The sequence below is a fragment of the Nelumbo nucifera genome, chromosome 1, assembly GCF_055504915.1.
Source record: "Nelumbo nucifera cultivar China Antique chromosome 1, China Antique-T2T, whole genome shotgun sequence".
NCBI classification, from domain to species: Eukaryota; Viridiplantae; Streptophyta; class Magnoliopsida; order Proteales; family Nelumbonaceae; genus Nelumbo; species Nelumbo nucifera.
Window position 1 is genome coordinate 153985438 of NC_142649.1, and position 21036 is coordinate 154006473.

General features: G+C 39.6%; 1 protein-coding gene across 1 annotated transcript in view; it reads left to right on the forward strand.

The window, feature by feature from the left end:
- Window positions 1–21036, forward strand: part of BLI (protein BLISTER) — a 76041-nt gene that overhangs the window by 4537 nt on the left and 50468 nt on the right. The window contains exons 2-4 of the mRNA XM_010245327.3: window positions 1041–1722; window positions 1871–2487; window positions 5817–5936. Of these exons, the coding sequence (XP_010243629.1) occupies window positions 1041–1722; window positions 1871–2487; window positions 5817–5936 (1419 nt within the window). The remainder of the gene's footprint in view (window positions 1–1040; window positions 1723–1870; window positions 2488–5816; window positions 5937–21036) is intronic.

Sequence of the window (21036 nt, forward strand, 5' to 3'; positions counted from 1 at the left end):
GTGCAATGTCTAATTTTAACCATTATTGCCACATAATTTTTTAAAAGACTAGAACTTATCATGTTGTTTTCAAGCTTAATGGGTCTGCATTCTGTTTAATGGGGTTTCCTGATTTTTTAACGAGGTTACATAGGATCTTAGTTAAATTTCCATAATGGGGTTTCCTGATTTTGTGTGTGGTGCATATTCCTTTACCCATATTGATAGAATCTTCCTTGTAAACAGAAAAATTTTGGAAGCTCAGATGCTTTTTAACTTAGTAATTTGAGGTGCAATGTCTAATTTTAACCATTATTGCCACATAATTTTTTAAAAGACTAGAACTTATCATGTTGTTTTCAAGCTTAATGGGTCTGCATTCTGTTTAATGGGGTTTCCTGATTTTTTAACGAGGTTACATAGGATCTTAGTTAAATTTCCATAATTTTTCTTGCTTTTTAATCAATGAAAGTTCGAGAATTATTTGTAACCTTCAGAGAAATTTGACTCTCCTGTCTTTCTTTTGGTTGATCAGACCTGTTTGTCGGGTTGGGATTGGGTAGCAAGGTTCTACATGTCATTTCTTTCTTTCCTTTTCATTATATTGCATTCCTTCTCTTTCCAGTGGATCTACATTAAAGCTTGGAGCCTTGGTACAAAGGTTTCCTTCCCTTGTATTTTTGTATACTTTTGCATTGGTAGGTGTCAATGATTTCCATTTTTTATTGTTATTATCATTTTCTAGAAACATTTTTTTTTGGATACTAAAGCGAAAGATTGTTAAAAAAAAAGTAAACAAGGCATATAGGCGAGAAGCTTGGAAAGATGAACACTGAATTTAGTTTTCTTCTCTCAGCTCCATAATGTTCTGCCACATCATCATTTCTCAACTAATATCCTGCCACATCTGTATTGTTTAACTTGTGTTTGTATTTTCACGTATGAAGCCACTGTAAGTGCATTCGTAGCATTCTCTTGGTTAACTGCTTTGCTCCTAGGGAATAGTGGCTGGAGTTTGTTTCATTTTATTTCGAATTAAACATTTCTTCTATTTTTTTCAGCTTGAGGAGTTTCGCAAAAATAGAGCTAGAAAGGCTGCATCGACTGGTCAACTACACTCCAATGATGGTAGTCAAAATGAGAAACAACCAAAAGAAAGTGATTATATGCGACTTGTTGATACAGATGGAGCTGGCACATCTGAAAAAGAAATTGTTGCTAGCGTTGGATCTTTTGGTCCAGTTGAAAACAGTAATAGTAAAGAAAGCAGTTCTTTTGGTACTGCTGTCCTGGATCTCTCTAATGGGGCATATGTTAAACCTCCTGGTTTAGCCAATAATTATGGTGCAACTTTTTCTGATCCACTTCAGAAACCTGCAAATGATCAAGGGTTTGAACATTCTAGTGGTTTAGGCAGTGCTGGACGTCACTTCAAGGAAGATAAGAGTGGCAACCATGGTGCTTACACTAGTAACCAGGGGCCAACATTTGGGGATGTAAGAGAACAATATACTACTGTTCATCAGGTACATGGTATCCAAGACATTGATAGGAGTGCTCGCCAATTTAATTATCATTCCTTTGATGAAGCTCAATTGAAAGAAAATGAGACATCTTCCAAGGGATATGCAATCAGAGATCCAAGTATACCCTTGGTTGACAAGTCAGTTAGTATTCCAGTGAAAAGTGAGATGAGTTTTGCCAGCTCACTAACCAGTGGGAACACACCTAACCTATATGAAGGTAATATTATATGTTTTTTTTTTGATTGGCTATTTTTCCTTTTTGTTCATTTTGTACACACTATTAGACAGCCTTTTCTCTCTATTTTGAATATATTAAAAAAGGATCCAATTCTTTTCATTTGCATTGGTTGTGGATTGTTTGCTAGATTCTATTCATATGAGCACCAACCTTAAGGAGCCAGTTTCTGAAGGTGGATTATATAAACATGGTAGTGAGGATTCAAATGGTTCTGTGAGTGTTGATATGTCTGGGAGCAAGCTTAGTAGCTTTATCAGTCGTCACTCTACTGCAGAAAGTGCACCTTGGCTGAAGGCAGAATCTCTGTCTACAGGTTTTGGCTTAGGTCTAAAAAATTCCTCTGATCATTTGCCTCTATATTCAAACACATATGAAACAAGCACTCGTCGATCGCGTCCTTCTTTCTTGGACTCTATTAATGTACCTAGGGCATCTTCAGTTTCTCATTTGCCATTTACTGATTCAGAAAATGATAAGTCATTCATGTCTAAAAGTTCAAAAATTCCGAGTGCGGATATCCTAGCATCGTCGGCTCAGCAGCCATTTCCAGAGGCTGAAACTTTGGGGCCTTTCTCTAGCTTGAGATTACCAGATTTGCCCAGCAGCAATGCACCTTCCATGAATTCAATTTCTGTTAGTAATGAAAGTGAAGTGCTGAGACAGAATTACAAGGAAAATAGTATAGAGAGAAAGCATGAGTTTTCTTCGTCGAAGCAGGATGAAGATTTTGCTGCTTTAGAACAGGTTCATCTTATTTCTCTTTCAATTTTGTCCCCACTTCATAATGCTCTTATTCACATTATGTTTGTTAGTAATGCAGCATCATTGCTTAGTTTTTGAAAATGAAAATGATTTCTAAGTTCTAACACATTTAAATGGTTTGATAAGCTACTTCCTGTGGTTCTTCACGATATGCTTTTAATGAATCTAACCGGATTTTAATGGTTTGATATGCTGCTCCTTGCAATTCTTTTTCACGTTATACTTCTCAAGAAGCTAACTAATCATATGAACAATCATAGAGTTGTGGCCTTGGAGAGTACTCAGATCGTGCCTCTACAAGAATACTTGTATCAGTTATTTCTCTTTAAATTAATATAGTGAATTACTTTTTTTTATTAAAAACAATCATAAAGTTGTGATTTGAATGGTTTGTTTCGATTTTTCAGCTTTCTGTTGTTCTATATGTGACTATTATTACTACAAAAGAGCTTTTAAGTAATCAAGAACAAAACCTATAAATTGGTCATATTAGCTTGGCTTATGTGCCTTTAGAGCTATGAGGTTATGGGCAAATACTCTAGGTGAGATTGCTGTTTTTTGGGAAAAAGACAAGAAATTACTAGAACGAAAGGAGGTAAGACATAAAGCATAGGAGTTAGACACAATCGGGGACAATCCTCAACAAAAGGCTGCAATACCAAGAAAAAAAAGCAGGTTCATCTAGGGGAAGGCATGCTTAAATTGCAAGGACATCTCTTAATTTACCCCATTTAAAAAGATCTCTTAAACAATTGGGTCAGAATTCTGAAGAAGAATTTTTCTTTCACTTTCAGAAGAAGCTTGTCTGACATCCTCAAATATCTATTTAGGTTGCTTGCCTTTTTGCGCAACAGTTACAACTTACACAGCAACAGGGTCTGTCATTTATGTATCTTTCACATCTCTTTTTATGATTTTTTTTCACCTCGACATGGCCAGCACCTCTAGATATAACTGTTAGATGCTCTGTTTAGGGCTAAACCCTTTTCATAACATTTCTAAAGGGATTTTCTTCCTGTATCCTGAACTTGTATTTTGAATTTGTGTTTATTACAATCTTGGCTGAACTTATATGTTACATGGATATGGGTAGGGCAATCAGAATCTTACATGAGTACAAGGCGTTGGACTCAGCGAGCCTGAAAAAATAGGATTTGAAGACTTGGTGTGTATATATTAACTAAGTTTTATTTTTAATAATATGTTTTTATATTATATAAGGGGCTATTGCTTGGTGTAATGTTTAAATCTCAGGTCGGTTTTTTCATCCTCAGAATCTACCTTTTAAGCGAGTTGGACCCCTTCAGTACAGCAAAGGGTGAAATTGAATTTTGATGGAAGTTCCTTAGGTAATCTAGGTCCTTCAGGTGTTAAGGGTGTTTTAAGAGATGGAGAAGGAAAAATTTTGGCTATTTATTCAGGACCCATAGGAATGGGTGATTCAATTAGAGATAAAGTGATGGCCCTACTCCAAGTCTTGAGAGTTGAGACTGGCTTAACAGTTGGATTTACAACATATTGAGGTAGAAGGAGACTCCAAGTTGGTAATAGGGTGGATGCAAACAAACAGCTTGGGGATCTGGATCCTTAGTTTGTAAGGGAAGTAAGGAGCCTAACTAGGGAAATTGGGTACACGTTGGGTAGACAAGAAGAACAGCAAATGGGTTGGCCCACAATCTAGCAAAGCAGGGGGTTACTGGGGGGGGGACTGTTTTGGGCCTCATTGTAATTCTGAGATACCTTAAGCTATCAGCACCCTCTTTTTGGGTGGTTGACAGATGTACTTTTTATTTAATTGAATGAAAGTTACTGTTTCCAATAAAAAAGGAATGTGGGTGAGTTAAATACTTGCTGCTTTCCACAAAAACTTCCAAAAGGTTAGGTCCTTATCCAGTCCATCCCTTGAAAGGCCTTCGATAGCCAGGATCAACATTGGGTATAGGCCCTTTTCGTATTATTATATAAATAATTTAGTATTTATTGGTGAATAACACCTTTGCTGATGACTCTCTCAGAGCTGAAGTCTGGGTGGCATTGGAAGGTGTTCAGAGAGATAGAGAGTTAAATTTAAGAAAGCTGATCATTGAAGGAGACTCCAATGCCTAGGTCGGTCAAGGAGCTGCTGTGCTGTTGGAAAGTTAAAGGCCTAAGCAAGAAAGGAAAATTAGTGTGGAGGACCATTCCTGCAGCAGTCTTGTGGTCCATTTGGACTGAAAGGAACAACAGACTTTTTTGTAATAGAGTTAAAAGTCCTGAAGAGCTAGTGCAGAGAGCTATGGGCAAGCTGATTTCTTGGGTGTCTATTACTGAGGAGTTCAGATACCTGAATTTGTCTCTCTTGTTTCTGTCTCAGTCTTGCTGGAGTCTGTAACTTGTGTTGTTCTCAGGCTGCTTTCTTGGCCTGGGTTTTGTTGTATGTTCTCATTTCTATTTGGATAAATTTACCTTACCTTTTCCAAAAAAGACTCCAAGCTGGTAGTGGACTGGCTGAAGGGAGATAAAATTGGGTCAAGAGGTGTGCAAATACCTTTGCTGATGGGTTAGCAAAACAAGGGGTAAACAGGGGTACTCTGTTTTGGGCTTATATGTAATGCATCACCTTTGTTTGTTTGTTGACGGGGGAGTTAAGAATGTTTATCTCCCCCCTTGTATAATTATTTGTTCTTAGTCAAATCTAATGTTATTGATAAAAAAGCGTATAGAACTATAGATCAGTGCAAACAACGCAACAATTAAAATAACATATGATTGATTAATACTAAATAGACAATTCATACCCAAATTTTATCTTAAGAGTTAGAAGTTATTTAGTTTTTTTTTTTTTTTCCAGGTAAACCAGGTTCTTTAGCTACATATTATGAATTCAACAACAGAGAAGAGTCTTGTGTTAGTGTCCATTGTCTACATGCCTGAACACGGGAGTATCACCCGTTTGAAGTGTCCATGTAACATGGGTGAACTTTGTTTTATTTTGCACTTTTAATGCTTTAGAGTCTTTTCTTGAATGGATTTTAGAGGAAAGAAGCGAGTGGCTATATTTGGGTCCTTAGGGGGACTGGAGAGTAATTTCTGATCGTATTATCTATGAGTGTACTGTATATGTTTTGCCTCTTGGTAGATTGCTTTTTGAAAAGTCAAGCTTTCATCTATTTGTCTTGACAATAATAATCTTTTCTTCTTTACATTTACCTTTCAGATAAAAGCCATTACTTATTTTTCTTAATAGACTTCTCTCATTATTGATTGAAAATGTCTTGGGGAAGGTATCTCTCTTCATGTCACTTTCTCATGTTAATTCTCTTTTCTTGCAGCATATTGAAGATTTGACACAAGAAAAGTTCTCTTTGCAGAGAGCTCTTGAGGCATCACGGGCTTTAGCTGAGTCATTGGCTGTTGAAAATTCATCTCTCACGGATAGCTTTAATCAGCAGGTGGGTTCATGGGTAGAGGTTGGATTATCATGACTATTTGTAGAATTTTATTTGTTTAACTTCAACTTCTTATAAAGTTTGATTCCTTGAATGTTGATATCCTTTTCTGGCAATTACAATTGTTTCTTAGTAATTAGTCATTTCATTAATAAAAATATAAAATAAGAGTTACAAGAAGCTATGCTGTCAGAGACGCCATTGCTGTTTTTTAGTGTTTTTGAGAGATAACCAGAATGACATCTCTGACAACATAGGCTTTAAGAATACACAGGTTAAATCATTGGAAGAGTTGTGCATGTAGCTCAAAGAATCTAGAATGTGATTTTACAGTCTACAATGGGGAGAGAGATCTTCGTGGAATTGAATGCATTGGCAGATGGTCTAGCTAAGCAAGGGGTAAACAGGAATACTATGTTCTGGGCTGTTTTGTAAGTGTAATTGTATTTGATTCATGGTCAGATTGTACCTTGGGTAGTTGGGAGTTAAGAATATTTAGTTCCCCTCTTTGTAACTCTGATTATCTCAATCTTTATTAATAAAAGTTAATTGTTATTGATCAAAAAAAAGATCTTCATGGAATCGAACGAAGGAGCTCTGGAGAGGGTGAGATGGTTTGAAAAATGTTTGGTAGGTCGTTTTGTTATCTCTGAACCTGATGTTGTAGAGGTTCAGCGATGTGTCAGAACAGAGTGGAGCTTAAAAGAGGAAGTTCAGGTGAGAAAGTTAAATGCAGGTTTCTTTCTATTTATTTTCTGCAGTAAAGAAGAGGTAGACGAAGTCCTGGATAGATAAACAGTTAAGATCAAAAGACCCGATCTGAGGTTGGATAGATGGAATTTGCTAGTTGGGGTAATAAGAGAAGTGGGGTGTAAGAGCCTTGTTTGGTTAAATGTCTTCGAGATTCTTCATGTCTGGAATTTGAATACGTTCTGTGCTGTGGGAAATGCCTGCAGTTTCTTCAGAAGAATTGATGCCAGCACATACAGTTTGAAGAATCTGGTTTTGGCTAGAATCTTGGTCAAAGTTGAGGACATACAGTTGGTTCCTCTAAGCCTGGCGTTAAACTTCACAGGGGAGTGGTATGACTTGAAGTTGGTGATTGAAGGTTGCATATCACTATGCTGGCTTGTGGAGGATTCATTGGTTATGCTGTTTCGAAGTCAGGGACTTGATTCTCTTGATGAAGAAAAAAGGGTGTCCTCTATGCGGGAAACCAGGAGTCTGGAGGAAGAAGACAATGGGAGTTGGAGAGTCATGCAGAGGGGAAAGGGGAGATTTTGGAGAGGCGGTGGAAGAGGAGGAGTGAATGTCGAGACCAAGGACCAGGAGGAGGGAGGTGATAAGGAGGCAGCCTAAAAGATGGTGAGGGTGAGAAGGTGAATTGACTTAGAAAATTTAAATCAAGATGCTCTACTTGGGATCAATTTCGATTATTTGGTATCTGAAGTGGTGGTTAGAAGACTGGGAGTTGATTTGGGCCGAAAGGGCAAAGAGACTAGTTTGGTTGGAGGCGGAGATGTTTCAGAAACTTAAAAGAAGACCAGATCTTCAAGTAAGCTCAATGTGGTTCATGTTACAAACGTTTTCTCAAGGCTGAAAGATGGTCTGGTTGGAGCTGGTTCGACCAACACGTATAAAAGGATCTATAAAAGAAGAGGGGTAAAACTCAGAACCCAGAGTCTTGAGAATCATCATTTGGAGTCTTCACTTTCACCCGATGGGGCTGGAAAGTTGATTCCTCTGTTGGTTTATCATTTGGAATTTTCACTTGCTAGGGAAAGCAAATAGGGATGGATCTGCTGTGGTCGAGGCTTCTGTTGAGGTGAGGTTGGAGGAAATGGTTATGAAGAAAGGAAGTGTGGGCTTGAAGACCCTAGTTGACAAAGAGGTGGAAATTGGTAAGTCTGGGCCTGTTTTCTTAGGAGGAGAAAACTTTGCTCAAAGAGCTTTTGGAGCATCCGAAAAGAAGAGGAAGGAAGAAGATTTGAGAAAGGCTTCTGAAGTGCTAGGGGGAGAAATTTGAGATGAGGATGGAGGTCTAGAAGAGTTTGGTGAGGTGGAAGATTGACCTGTGTCTAGTAATTTTGTGTTGTTGGTGTTGCGATTGGCTTCTCATTCTGTTTTTCTCTCCTGTTTTACTGTTGTAGGCGGGTAGTAGGAGCTGTTGTTGGGTCTGGGGGGTGTTATCTTAACCCCTGCCTTTGGGTTGTACTCAGTTTTTCTTGTTTAATAAATTTTTCTTGTTACTTACCAAAAAAAAAGAACTTTGCTAAAGGAGCATGAATATATAAACCCAGCCCCACATCACCTCGCTAACAAGAGGAGAGAAGGTATCAGTATCTCACAATCTCCTCCGTTTTAGTCCTAATATCAATATGGTGGCTGTCCTTAAACTGTTTAAGAACCTAGCCCAATTCGAAGAGCATTGGTATAGATCTTAATAGTTCGTATGATCTTTGATTTTTTTGTTCAATAACCAAATAATAGTTTGTATTGATCATTATGGTTTCATTTGGTTGGACAGAAAACAGAAGAAGAAAATGAAGAGAAAACAATGCATGAAAAGAAAAGGATGGCAAAAAGAAGGTTTTTTCAGTTACATTGGATTTTTGGTTGTTTGAAAGTTTTAACTGTTTTCAGTGTGTCCCACTACTTTGTCTATATACATATATAAACAAAGTCTGACAGTTGGATCCATGTTCTTTTCTAACAAACTAAATACATCTCGATTGGTGATTAATGAGATTCTTTTGCAAATGGAAGTGAATTTGAGTAAGAAATCTAAATAAGCCCAAATTCTTCCTTTCTTTAGCAAATGGAAGGGGGAAAAATTTTGTGCCTAAATTGGTGATTAATGACATGGAAATTAGTAATCATGAGGAAATAGGTAAGATCTTCGTGGGGCACTTCGAAGAATGGAACATTTTTATGATGTATCTCCTCCATTAGAAAAATTTGTGAAGATCGTCTAGGTTGGCCCATGTTAGATTAAGAGCTAGCCAACACTTTGGAAAAAAACTTTTGAGGAAAATGAGGTGAAATGGGTTATTTTTAGACTAAAAAAATGCAAAGCCCCTAGGTTAGATAGTTTTACTTTGAGCTTCTTCCAAAAGGTTGGGATATTGTAAAAGATGATTGGTGGAGGTGTTTGAGGAGTTCTGTGAGACAGGGGTAATCAATAAATAGGTCAATGCAACATTTGTAGCTCTAATATCCAGGGAGTGTTTTGTTTTGTTTTTTTTTTTTGATAATTAACATTAATCATTAAGATGAGGGAAATATGTAAAGATCAATCTGTTTTACAGAAGCATTATTCTCTGTCCATTATAATGTATTATATCATATTATAACATGGCCCAAAACAATTGATCTCTCATCACCCCTTTTTTTTGCTAAGGAATCAACCATATTGTTAGCTGATGCTGCTGATCTTTGGATCCATTGCACTTTCACTGTTATACCCCTTGTCAGCCGCCTAATCCTTTTTATTTCATTCTTATATATCCATAATGTTTCCTCACTATTCATCAACCAACCTACCGCAACATTAGAATTGCCTTTTATAACCAGCCTTGGTATTTCCATTTCTCTTGCTCTTCTTACTCCTACCACAGCCAGAACTTCTTCCCTTAACGAGTCACCTACACCAATTGGTCCTGAAAACACCTCAAGAATATTGATGCAAACCAACCTAAAAATTAACTATCTCTACTTTGTTGAATAATGGGGAAAATTAGGATGTAGGACTCAGGAGAGGGCTTAGGGAGGGGGAGATGGATGCTACTGCTGATCTATTGTTTCTCTTGAATGGAGTTTTCTTGGACCCTTCTTGTTTGGATTGCCAGCAGTGGTCTGGTTCTCCTTTGGGGCTGTTTTCCTATACTTGTTTTTAAAATGTCTTATTACAACCTTTCAGCTTAGTAGTGCCATTTCCAGCAAAAGAAGTGTGGAATAGACCTGTGCCTCCCAAAGTAAGGGTAATCTGTTGAGAAGTGATCCTTAATAGGATTAACATTTATGCTTCAAGGGAGAAGGCCAAATTGGTGATTAATCTCCTGTTCATTTTTTGGCAACGGTTTTCTTCTTTCCTTGGTTGCAGGTAGACACCCTCCTTTTGATGTGGCAAGCCTTTTTGGTTCTAACTTCTTTAGATAGCTAAGGAAGAGAGGTAGGATGTTGTGGAGCACTACAACAGCTGCTATAGTATGGAATGCATGAATTTATTATTTTATCTTCAAAAAAAAAAAGATAATAGATTTGTACAAGAGCTTAGTAAGACAAAGTCGGTAGTTGTTGATTGTATCACCATCAAGTTAGCACATTAGATAAAAACAGATGAAGCATTTAAGGAATTCTTAGCAGATGGCATTGTAAGGGGATGGGGTGCAATCGTGCCATCTTCAATGCTAATATTCAAGAGGTGGAGAAGGTTGGGATATTGGCAGAAATTTTAGCCCTTTTAGAAGGCTAGAGGCTAGCAAAGCAATAGGGATTCAGGCAACTTGAGGTGGTAGGTGATTCTAAGATGGTAATAGGATTATAGGCTTGATGCAAATGAACAGTATGGGGATTTGGAATTGTTAGAATGCTTGAGTCAGGGGTATTTTGGTCATTCTGGATTATCTGCTTGAGAGTGAGAGGTCTATTGTATCTGAATTTAAGTTATGTGCCCCATCTTCTATGAGGGACAAAATGGTCTTTCTTGTAACTCTATGTTTTTGAATAAATACAAGTGGGTCAGCTAGGGGAGAGTGATTTTTACTCTCTTCTAGTCTGGCCGAACCTTTTCTTTCTTCTTCTTTCTCTTTTCTTTCTTCTTCTCTACTTCAACCTAGAATCTGCTAGGGTTTACTTACATGGTATCAGAGCTGTAAGGTCGTATCCTCATTTCTTTCTTGCTGCTGTTCTCTTTCTGGGTTCGCCGCCAACTTTCACAGTCATCTTCTTCTTTTTCGACTGACCTGAGTGGAGGTTCGATAAGGGGCTGAAAAGGAGCTGTCGTTTTGTGGGCCTGGAGGTGAGAATGCCTATGGTCGTTGCTGTGGTGGTCGTTGGAGTGGTATATTAAACCCTCTATTCAATATCGAAGAGGGCTGAATGTGGACAGGTATGAACACTACTGTTGTTTGTCCAAGTAAGGGACTGTGAATGTTTTCTTTTTGTTTCAAAAGTTGGTTGTGGTGGTGCTCAGTGTGACTGATATGCATTTCAGTCGTGTTCCTCTGCATTTCTCTTCATATGTATGTTGAAAGAAGAGTTGTCGACTGCTGAAGTTCACAACAGCAGCAGATTGGTGGTGGTTGTGTCGTGGTGATTGGTGTATATATGTTTCAAAATATTTAAAAGTGATCTCCTATACCTTGTGTGTAATCAGTTCTGCAGTGTGCAGCCCAAGTGTTTGATGTGAGGACTGAGTGATTTCAGTCTTAGTGTGTTGATGGTGAATGGTTCTGCAGTGTGCAGCCCAGGTGTTTGATGTGAAGACTGAGTGATTTCAGCCTTAGTGTGTGGTATGTAATGTGTATTTAAAGAAGCTGGAATTGGTGGTGTTATAAGTGAGATAAGTCTTGTGAAAGAGTGTGAGGTTGTGTTGTATATTTGAAGGTGAAATAATTAAGATGGCTTCATTTGAAAATGGGAATGATAACAAAACAAGTGTCACGCTTTCTCCAGACAATCTAAGTGTTCAAATGACATCCATCAAGTTGAATGGTGAGAATTATGTACCATGGGCAAAATCTGTGGAGGTGTTCTTGAAGGCCAAGAGGAAGGTAAAACATGTAAGAGAGGAGAATCCTCCCTCTGATTCCCCTGGGTTCAGTGACTGGGAACAAGAAGATGCACAGATAATGACATGGCTCTGGAACAGCATGGAACCAAAGATTAGTGTGAACTTCATGTTCCTAGATACAGCTAAGGAAATCTGGGATCATGCTAAGAAGTTGTACTCTGGACAAGACAATACAACTAGGGTGTATCAGTTGTACCAAGAGTATTTCAATTTGAAGCAAGGGAGTCAAAGCTTAGAAGAGTACTATGCAAGTTTGAGGAACATTCGTAATGAGCTCAATGTGTATCATCCTCTAACATCAGATGTTCAGATCCAACAACAGCAACGTGAGCAGCTTGATGTGACAAGGTTTCTTGTGGGGTTGAAGGCTGAGTATGAGCCTATCAGAGCACAAATATTGGGAGGATCTGCTCTTCCCTCGAAGAAGTTTTTGCTCGTCTTAAGAGGACATCCATTGAGTCGGTCGAACATTCTTCTCTCTCTGACAGATCTGGTTTGGTAGTGACTAAAGGGGGTGGTCGTGGAAATAGAAGTGGTGGTGTCAGGAGTGGACTCTCAAGCAACCGTGGTGGTCACATGTTTAGTAGGGCTAGTGGTCGGACTGGAGGCCGAGACTCAGGGGGAGGCCGAGGAAGAGGAAGGAGTAATACTCAGAGAAAGTGTACACATTGTGGTTTAGAGGGGCACACAGTTAATTTTTGCTATGATTTGCGTGGTGCACCCAACACTTGGGCTAACCGTGCTATGACTAAGGGTAGTGACACAATTACTGAAAGTCAGCAAACTGACCCAATCCCCTCCACATCTACTTGTGCTTCTGAGAAGGAAATGGTGAGTGTACCACGTGCAGTATATGAGCAGTTCATTCAAACATCTCAGCAGAACACCGTTGCACTTGCCCATTCAGGTATGGCTTGCTTAGCTTCCAAAGACTCACACTGGATCATTGACTCTGGGGCCTCAGACCATATGTCTGGGACTCATGATGTATTTTCTTTCCTTTCCCACTCCTCCACACCTCAAATAGTTACACTTGCTAATGGTTCTACATCTCCTGTGGTGTTGGTGATGTTAATCTCTCCTCCTTGCCTTTATCATCTGTTTTATATGTTCCTAAGTTTCCTTTTAACCTTATGTCTATCAGCAGATTAACCAAGTCTCTTAATTGTTCTGTAACCTTCTATCCTTCTTCTTGTGTGTTTCAGGATCTCAAGACGGGGAGGAAGATTGATGGAGGGCATGAAGCAGGTGGATTATATTACCTTGATGGTGGTGGTCCTCCAGTAGCTTTTCAGTCATTTCTTACTCCTCTTCAATGGCACTGCAGACTTGGTCATCCTTCTCTCAAGGCTTTGAAGTTACTGGTTCCTTCCTTGAGTCATCTTTCATCGTTAGATTGTGAGTCATGTCAATTGGGTAAACATCATAGAGTCTCATTTAGTCAAAGAGTTGATAGTCGTGTCTCAAGTCCTTTTTCTTTAGTTCATTCCGATGTATGGGGATACGCACTCAATTTGGTGTTCATATTAAAATTCTTTGCTTTGATAATGCCAAAGAATACAACTCCTCACAATTTCAGCAATACCTAGAACATCATGGGATCATTCATCAAACTTTTTGTGCTTACACCCCACAACAGAACGGTGTAGCTGAACGAAAAAATCGACATCTTCTTGAAACTGCTCGATCTTTGATGATTAATATGAATGTCCCAAAACATTTATGGAGTGATGCTGTTCTCACATCTTGTTTTCTGATCAATCGGATGCCCATGTCAATCCTTGGAAGTCAATCCCCTTTCTTCATGTTGTTTCCCACTTTATCTCCATTTCCTCTTATCCCAAGAATCTTTGGCTGAGTTTGTTTTGTTCAATACTTGGGGCCTGGGTTAGACAAGCTAGATGCTCGAGCAACTAAGTGTATCTTTCTTGGCTACTCAAGGACTCAGAAATGGTACAAGTGTTATAACCCAAAATCCCATAAATCGTTTGTGTGCTCTGATATCACCTTCTTTGAGTCAGTTCCGTTCTTCTCAGATGCTGGGGTCTCTTCCTCTCCTTCTGTGGTTCCCCTTCCTGTACCTGTTGTGGACATCCTTCCAGTAGCTCCTGTTTCTACTACAGATGCACATCCTATGCCTGTTACTATTGAGAAGCCGCCAATCACTCAAGTGTATACCCACATAAGTGCATCGGGCCCTCCTCCACTTCAGCCCCTGTCGACAGATCCTGCTATTGCTCCTTCTCCTTCAGATTCTGATCTTCCTATTGCTCTGCGAAAAGGTAAACGTACTTGTACTTCTCACCTCATTTCACACTATGTTTCTACTGCTCACCTTTCTGCTTCTCATTGCAAATTTATATCATTACTCTCATCTGTTCCCATTCCCAAGACTGTCCAGGAAGCTCTTGCCTCCCCAAGGTGGCGGCAAGCCATGGAAGAAGAACTCTCTGCTCTACAACATAATCACACATGGGAACTCACCGCTCTTCCTTCCGGTAAGCACACAGTTGGGTGTAAATGGGTCTACACAGTGAAGTATCTTCCTGGTGGCAGTGTGGAGCGATTGAAAGCGAGATTGGTGGCCAAGGGTTGTTCTCAGATGTATGGTGTGGACTATATGGAGACATTTTCTCCTGTGGCTAAGATTGGTTCAGTTCGGGTGCTGATTTCATTAGCTGCTATGTATGATTGGCCTCTTGTACAACTTGGCATAAAAAATTCCTTTCTGCATGGTGATCTCGTTGAGGAGGTGTATATGAAGCAACCACCAGGGTTTGTTGCTCAGGGGGAGTCTGGCAAGGTGTGTAGGCTCAAAAAGGCAATTTATGGACTGAAACAATCTCCACGTGCTTGGTTTGGTAGGTTTAGTGAAGTGATGAAAGCCTTTGGGATGAAACAATGTCAAGTTGATCATTCTGTGTTCAGCTATAACTCAAAGGATGGGAAAATCTTGCTAGTCGTATACGTGGATGATATTGTCATAACTGGGAGTGATAGCAATGGAATCAACAGGTTGAAGAAATTCTTACAGGATCACTTCAATACGAAAGATCTGGGGAAGCTGAAATATTTCTTGGGAATAGAGGTTGCGAGGTCAAAACATGGGATCAACCTATGTTAGAGAAAATATGTTTTTGATCTACTTGAAGAAACAGGGTTGTTAGGTGCTAAACCAACAGAGACTCCTATGGAACTCAATGCCAAGCTGAGTGTTGATGCAGGTGAAGAGTTTGATGATCCTGGAAGATACAAAAGGTTGGTGGGCAAATTGAACTACCTGACCATTACCCGACCAGATATATCATTTGCTGTGAGTGGTGAGCCAGTTTATGCAACATCTTCGGGTTCCTCACTGGGAAGTTATTCTGAGAATTGTTAGGTACCTAAAAGGTGCTCCAGGTCGTGGTTTGTTATACCAAAGTGGAGGAACTCTTGAGATAGTAGGGTACACAGATGCTGACTGGGCTGGTTCTATATCAGACATGAGATCAACTACAGGGTATTGTACCTTCCTCGGTGGCAATCTTGTAACTTGGAAGAGCAAGAAACAAACAGTGGTGGCAAGAAGTAGTGCAAAAGCAGAGTACAGGGCTATGGCCCATACCACATGTGAGCTAGTATGGCTGAAGAACTTGCTTCAAGAGATGGGATTCTCAATTGACAAACCCATGAAACTATACTGTGATAACCAAGCTGCTGTTCACATTTCTTCCAATCCCGTCTTTCATGAGAGAACTAAGCATATTGAGGTTGATTGTCACTTTGTAAGAGAGAAAGTGATAAGTGGGGTGATAACCACATCTCATGTGAGCTCAGGAAATCAGTGGGCAGATCTCTTCACAAAGGGATTGCCTCGGGGAAGAATAGATTACATTTGTAACAAGCTGGGACTATATGATATATACTCTCCAGCTTGAGGGGGAGTGTTAGAATGCTCGAGTCAGGGGTATTTTGGTCATTTTGGATTATCTGCTTGAGAGTGAAAGGTCTATTGTATCTGAGTTTAAGTTATGTGTCCCATCTTCTATGAGGGACAAAATGGTCTTTCTTGTAACTATGTTTTTGAATAAATACAAGTGGGTCAGCTAGGGGAGAGTGATTTTTACTCTCTTCTAGTCTGGCCGAACCTTTTCTTTCTTCTTCTTCTTCTTCTTCTTCTTCTTTCTCTTTTCTTTCTTCTTCTCTACTTCAACCTAGAATCTGCTAGGGTTTACTTATAGGAATCACATACAAGCGGTGGGGGAAGTGATGGAGAATGGAGCCAGGTTTAGATGGTTAGAAGATTAGTAATTGGTTTGGCAAGCACCTTGGCCAAAAAGGAGTAAACATGGCACAATTGTTTTGGCAGCATTAAAATACTTGTTTCAATTTTTGGGGTCATTTCCCCTCTGAGTGGGATAGTTGGCATATTATAATTACTTCTTATCTGTCTAATATAAGTTATTGTTTCCACTAAAAATGATTTCAGATCCCTTAGCCTAATTGGCAATTTGCAGAAATCCTATTCCTTGGATTGTGAAAAGTGCTATCTTCAGTTATCTTACGCTGTCAAGGATCCTTTATTCAAGAGAGACAGATTATGGACCAACCAGATCTTAATTGTCTATTAATGTGTCCAAGGGTATATGAGAATGGGTAGAAAAGGTTAGGTTCGCTAATTGGACTTGGAGAAAGCTTATGCTTTTGTGGTATGGACCTTAGAATGGTGGAGAAAATGGATCCAATGATGTTTAAGATCATGCCTTTATTCAATCCTGGTTAATGGGGTGGTCAAAGATTTTTTCCTGGCAAGGTGGGGGCTCAGGCAAGGAGATCTACTCTCCCCTTTTCTTTTTACTCTAGTTGCAATTGTGGTGAGTATGATGGTTACCAGGGATGTTGATTACCTCACTGATTGATGGATTGTGGGAAGAGGTTGGTGAAAATATCAGACTTGCAATTTGTAGATTTAGTCCTGCTTATTTAAAAACTCTTGTTTCTAGAGCATCTCTCTGTAGAACTAATTTTGCATGTAATCCTACTTTAGTTTCATCAATTAATATCATGCCATCATCAAACAATACAAATAAATATGTATACGTAAAGTTAGTAGTTCATTACTTTCTTTGAATATTATGTCCAAATAGTTACCATGAATGGTAAAACTGAAGCACATTGACAAGATAACATTGTTGCTTAACAAACTCTTAACTGATATTTACCTAGTTGATTACTTATTTCATAGTTCCTTCTTCTTAGTGGACCCTTGTAATGATGTGGGGGGCTGATTTTAGCACCTGTGGCATCTTTCAGTACTGGTTCCTCACGAGACCTGAAATTGCACCTGCCTAGTCTCGTTTATTAATAAACAGGAAACAGCAATATTCATCTATGTATTGATGATGTATATACTTGAATCCACAATCAAGAAAGTAAATTTTCTTTATTAGTTTGACATGCTTAGGTTCCATTTGTGTTTTATAAGACCATGAGGAAAAGGTAACCAGAAAAGAAGAAATCTTCTGGAGGCAAAGGTCAAGAGTCAAATGGTTAAAGGAAGGTGATAATAACACAAAATTCTTCCACAGCTACGCGATGGGAAGGTGTAGAAAGAACCTTATCTCAAAAATCAAGGTGGACTAGAGGGAAGTGGAAGATGCTGAAGAAATCACAGAAACACTTTTAATCACTTCAAAAATCTCTACTCCAAGGGAAGTGGTGGGAAGTTATATTTAAGAGATTGGGAAGGACCGACTCTAGCAGAAGATAAGAGAGAATGGCTCGAAAGGGATTTTGAGGAGCAAGAAATAAGAGAAGCAGTTTTCGAGATGGATGGAGATAGAGCCCCCGAGCCCGATGGCTTCCCCATCTTCTTTTTTCAGATATGCTGGGAAATCGTAAGAGTGGATCTTTTGGAGGTCTTTAAGGAATTCCACTCCACGGCAGTTATAAACAAAGGAAATAATTTTACATTTATTTGCCTAATCCCAAAGAAAATGGTGTCATGGAAGTGAAAGACTTCAGACCAATAAGTCTAGTAGGGAGTCTGTACAAAATCCTGGCAAAGGTCCTAGCAAAAAGATTTAGAGAGGTCCTAAAAGAGCTGGTCGTCTCTCCAAATCAGTTTGCATTCGTGAAAGGAAGACAAATTGTAGACAACATCCTATTTGCAAATGAAGTTGTTGAAGATAGAGAAAAAGTGGAAGGAAGGGCCTTCTTGTGAAGCTAGATCTGGAAAAAGCTTACGACAAAGTAGATTGGGACTGCCTCCTCCAAATTCTGAAACTAAGGGGTTTTGGAACAAAGTGGCTGCAGTGGATGAAAGGCTGTATAAGTTCAACCTGGTTCTTGATCTTGATCAACGGAGAGCCGAAAGGTTACTTTAAAGCAAGTAGGGGTCTTCGACAGGGCTGTCCTCTCTCCCCTTTCCTTTTCACTTTGGTAATGGATATCTTTAGCCAGCTCGTGGAAAAATCCAAAAGCCTAAACTTAATAAAGGGGTTTGAGGTAGGAAGAGATGCCATAAATATCTCTCACCTCCTATTTGCAGATGATGTCATTCTGTTCCTAGAAGTAGATTTGGAGAACATCAGAAGTATGAAAAGAGTGCTTCAATGCTTTGAATTAGTCTCTAGGTTGAAGGTTAATTACTCAAAGAGCAGCCTAGCAACTATAAACCAAATTGAAGATACTCTTCTGGGAAGTTTCAAGGAGACACTGAATTGCTGAGTGGATAACTTCCCCCTTTCTTATTTGGGATTGCCCCTTGGTGGGTGTAGAGAACACTGATGTGGGCCCCACTGCAGTGGTCCCCACTGTGTTCGTAGGACAGCAGTGTAGTTATTTGTTTCAGTTATAGTAGTGTCAGTTTGAGTCAGTTTGTTAATTTAGTTGTTATTTATTTCAGCTTTTATTTACTTTATTTATTATGTAAGTACTAAGGGCAGATGTGTCCTTTCCATTGTGTACTAAATATAACCTATAAATATTAAGAGAGTGGCGGTGGCAGATCTGTTAGAATCTGTCCCTCCTTTCAACCACTTGTGTTCTCCTGTTTCTCTTCTATTCTCTCTCATTTCTCTCCTTTTTCTTCTGTTTTGTAAACCTAAAACCTATTAGGATTCAAGACTGATTATAGTCTTGATCTTCTACTTGGTATCAGAGCCTATCTAGGGCTTCTCATGTGTGTCTAGTCCAACCGACCACATGAGGACTAGCTAGGGTTGGAAGCTTTGAAGAAGTTTTCGGTGGCTGAATCTTGGAGATTACCAGGAGAGGTTCGTAGCAGTTGAAGACTTGCCGCGGCTTGCAGAGAGTTGGTAATCAGGAAGAAGCAGCGAAGGTTAGGGTTCAGGTAACCCTAGAAGACAGTAAATCGAAGTACATAAGTAAGTTTTTTTTTATTGAGTTTCAGAGACTGCAATCAGTTGAGATAGGTTGGACCTATCTAGTTTAAGGGTCAGGGAGAAAGTAGTTTTGGAAACCACAGTTATGGTAGTGTATCTGAAACTGGGTTTCAAATTACAACTATGAGATTTGATGGGTCAAATTATTTGGAGTGGGCTCAATCAGCCATGATGGCTATTGGAGGAAGGGGAAAACTGGGTTACCTCTTGGGAGATGTGAAAGAACCTTCCAAGGAAGACCCAACATACACCAAGTGGGTTCAAGAGAACTATTTGGTTATGGCATGGCTGTGTAATTCTATGCAGCCACATATCATCCGAAATTACTTGTGGGCAATGACAACCAAAGAGATATGGGATGTTGTGAAAGAAACCTATTCCCAACCCCTTAATGTTGCCAGAGCCTATGAACTGAAGTGTGAGGTGAATACCCTTAAACAAGGAGAGAAGCCAGTTTCTGTCTACTTCTCTACCTTGAAATCCTTGTGGCATGAGATTGACCATCTAGAGACCCTTGAGTGGGAGAGTCCCAAAGATGCATAGACTCACAGAAAGCAAGTCGAGACGAATAGGGTATTTGAGTTTCTGGCTGGTTTGAATTCAGGATATGACATTGTGCGACAATAAATATTGACAAGAGATAGTGTGACCCTTTCTCAAGCATACTCCCTGGTGCATAGTGAAGAGACCAGGAGGAAAGTCATGATGCAGCCTCAACCCTCTTTCCCAGCCTTGACAGCTATTAAACCCAAGCCAGGTGGTGACTCAGAAAGGGACCGGAAGAAGGAAGATAAACGGGATCTGGTATGTGAACATTGCAAGAAACCTAAGCACACAAAAGATACTTGTTGGAAGCTACATCCTCACTTGGTCCCAGCAAAACTAAGAAATAAGAAGGGTAATGCTCATATGGCAGTGAACACTGATTTAGCATCCTCATCAGGCACATCCCTAGAGACTTTAGCTTCTGTTCGGGCTGCCCTCATACAGTTGGAAAAGGAAGTTAGGAGTTCAGCTCAGCCATCTCAGTCACCATCAGCTCCTGCCACATCTGCATTTGCACATTTAGGTACTTGAGCCTCAACTTACCATGCTTCAGCTCCAGGTAATACTGACCATTGCTGGGTAATAGATTCAGGTGCATCTGACCATATGACTAGCTTGCCATCTTTGTTCACTTCTTATCACTTGTCCTCTGGCCGAGGAGCATCCATTGCTGATGGCTCTCTTGTTCCCATTTCGGGCAAGGGGGATATCAAGCTATCGGATACTATCTCTTTATCTTCTGTCTTGCATGTTCCTAAGCTTGATACTAACCTGCTTTCAGTTAGTAGTATTACCAAACACATGAACTGTTCAGTAACCTTTTTCCCTGACCGATGTGTTTTTCAGGATTTGGAGACGAGGAAGGTGATTGGGACCGGCCGTGAGACGAACGGGATCTATCTGCTTGGAGAGAGCTCTCGTCGGGAGGAGTCAGTGGATAAGGTCTTTTGTTTCCCAGTCTGTGAGTTCGGTTATGAAAGCATAACCGATTAGGTCATTTGTCTTTTAAGTCTTTGAAGAGTCTGTTTCCTGCTTTATTTGAGTCTGTTGAGTTATCAAAGTTGAGGTGTGAGAGTTATGAGTTTGCCAAACATTGTAGAACCTCTTATTCTTTAAGTAATAAAAGGAGTAATTCCTCTTTTGATATTGTGCATACTGATGTTTGGGGGCCATATCATATCTCTTCTATGGGTGAGTATAGGTATTTTCTACTGTTTGTTCACTTCTTATCACTTGTCCTTTTCCCTTCTATACCCAGACGAGGAGTTGTTCATTGTTCCCCTTAAAACCTTTGGTTGTACCTGTTTCGTTCAGCTTCTCGGGCCTCATCATTCCAAGTTTGAACCTAAGGCCTCCAAATGCATTTTCCTTGGTT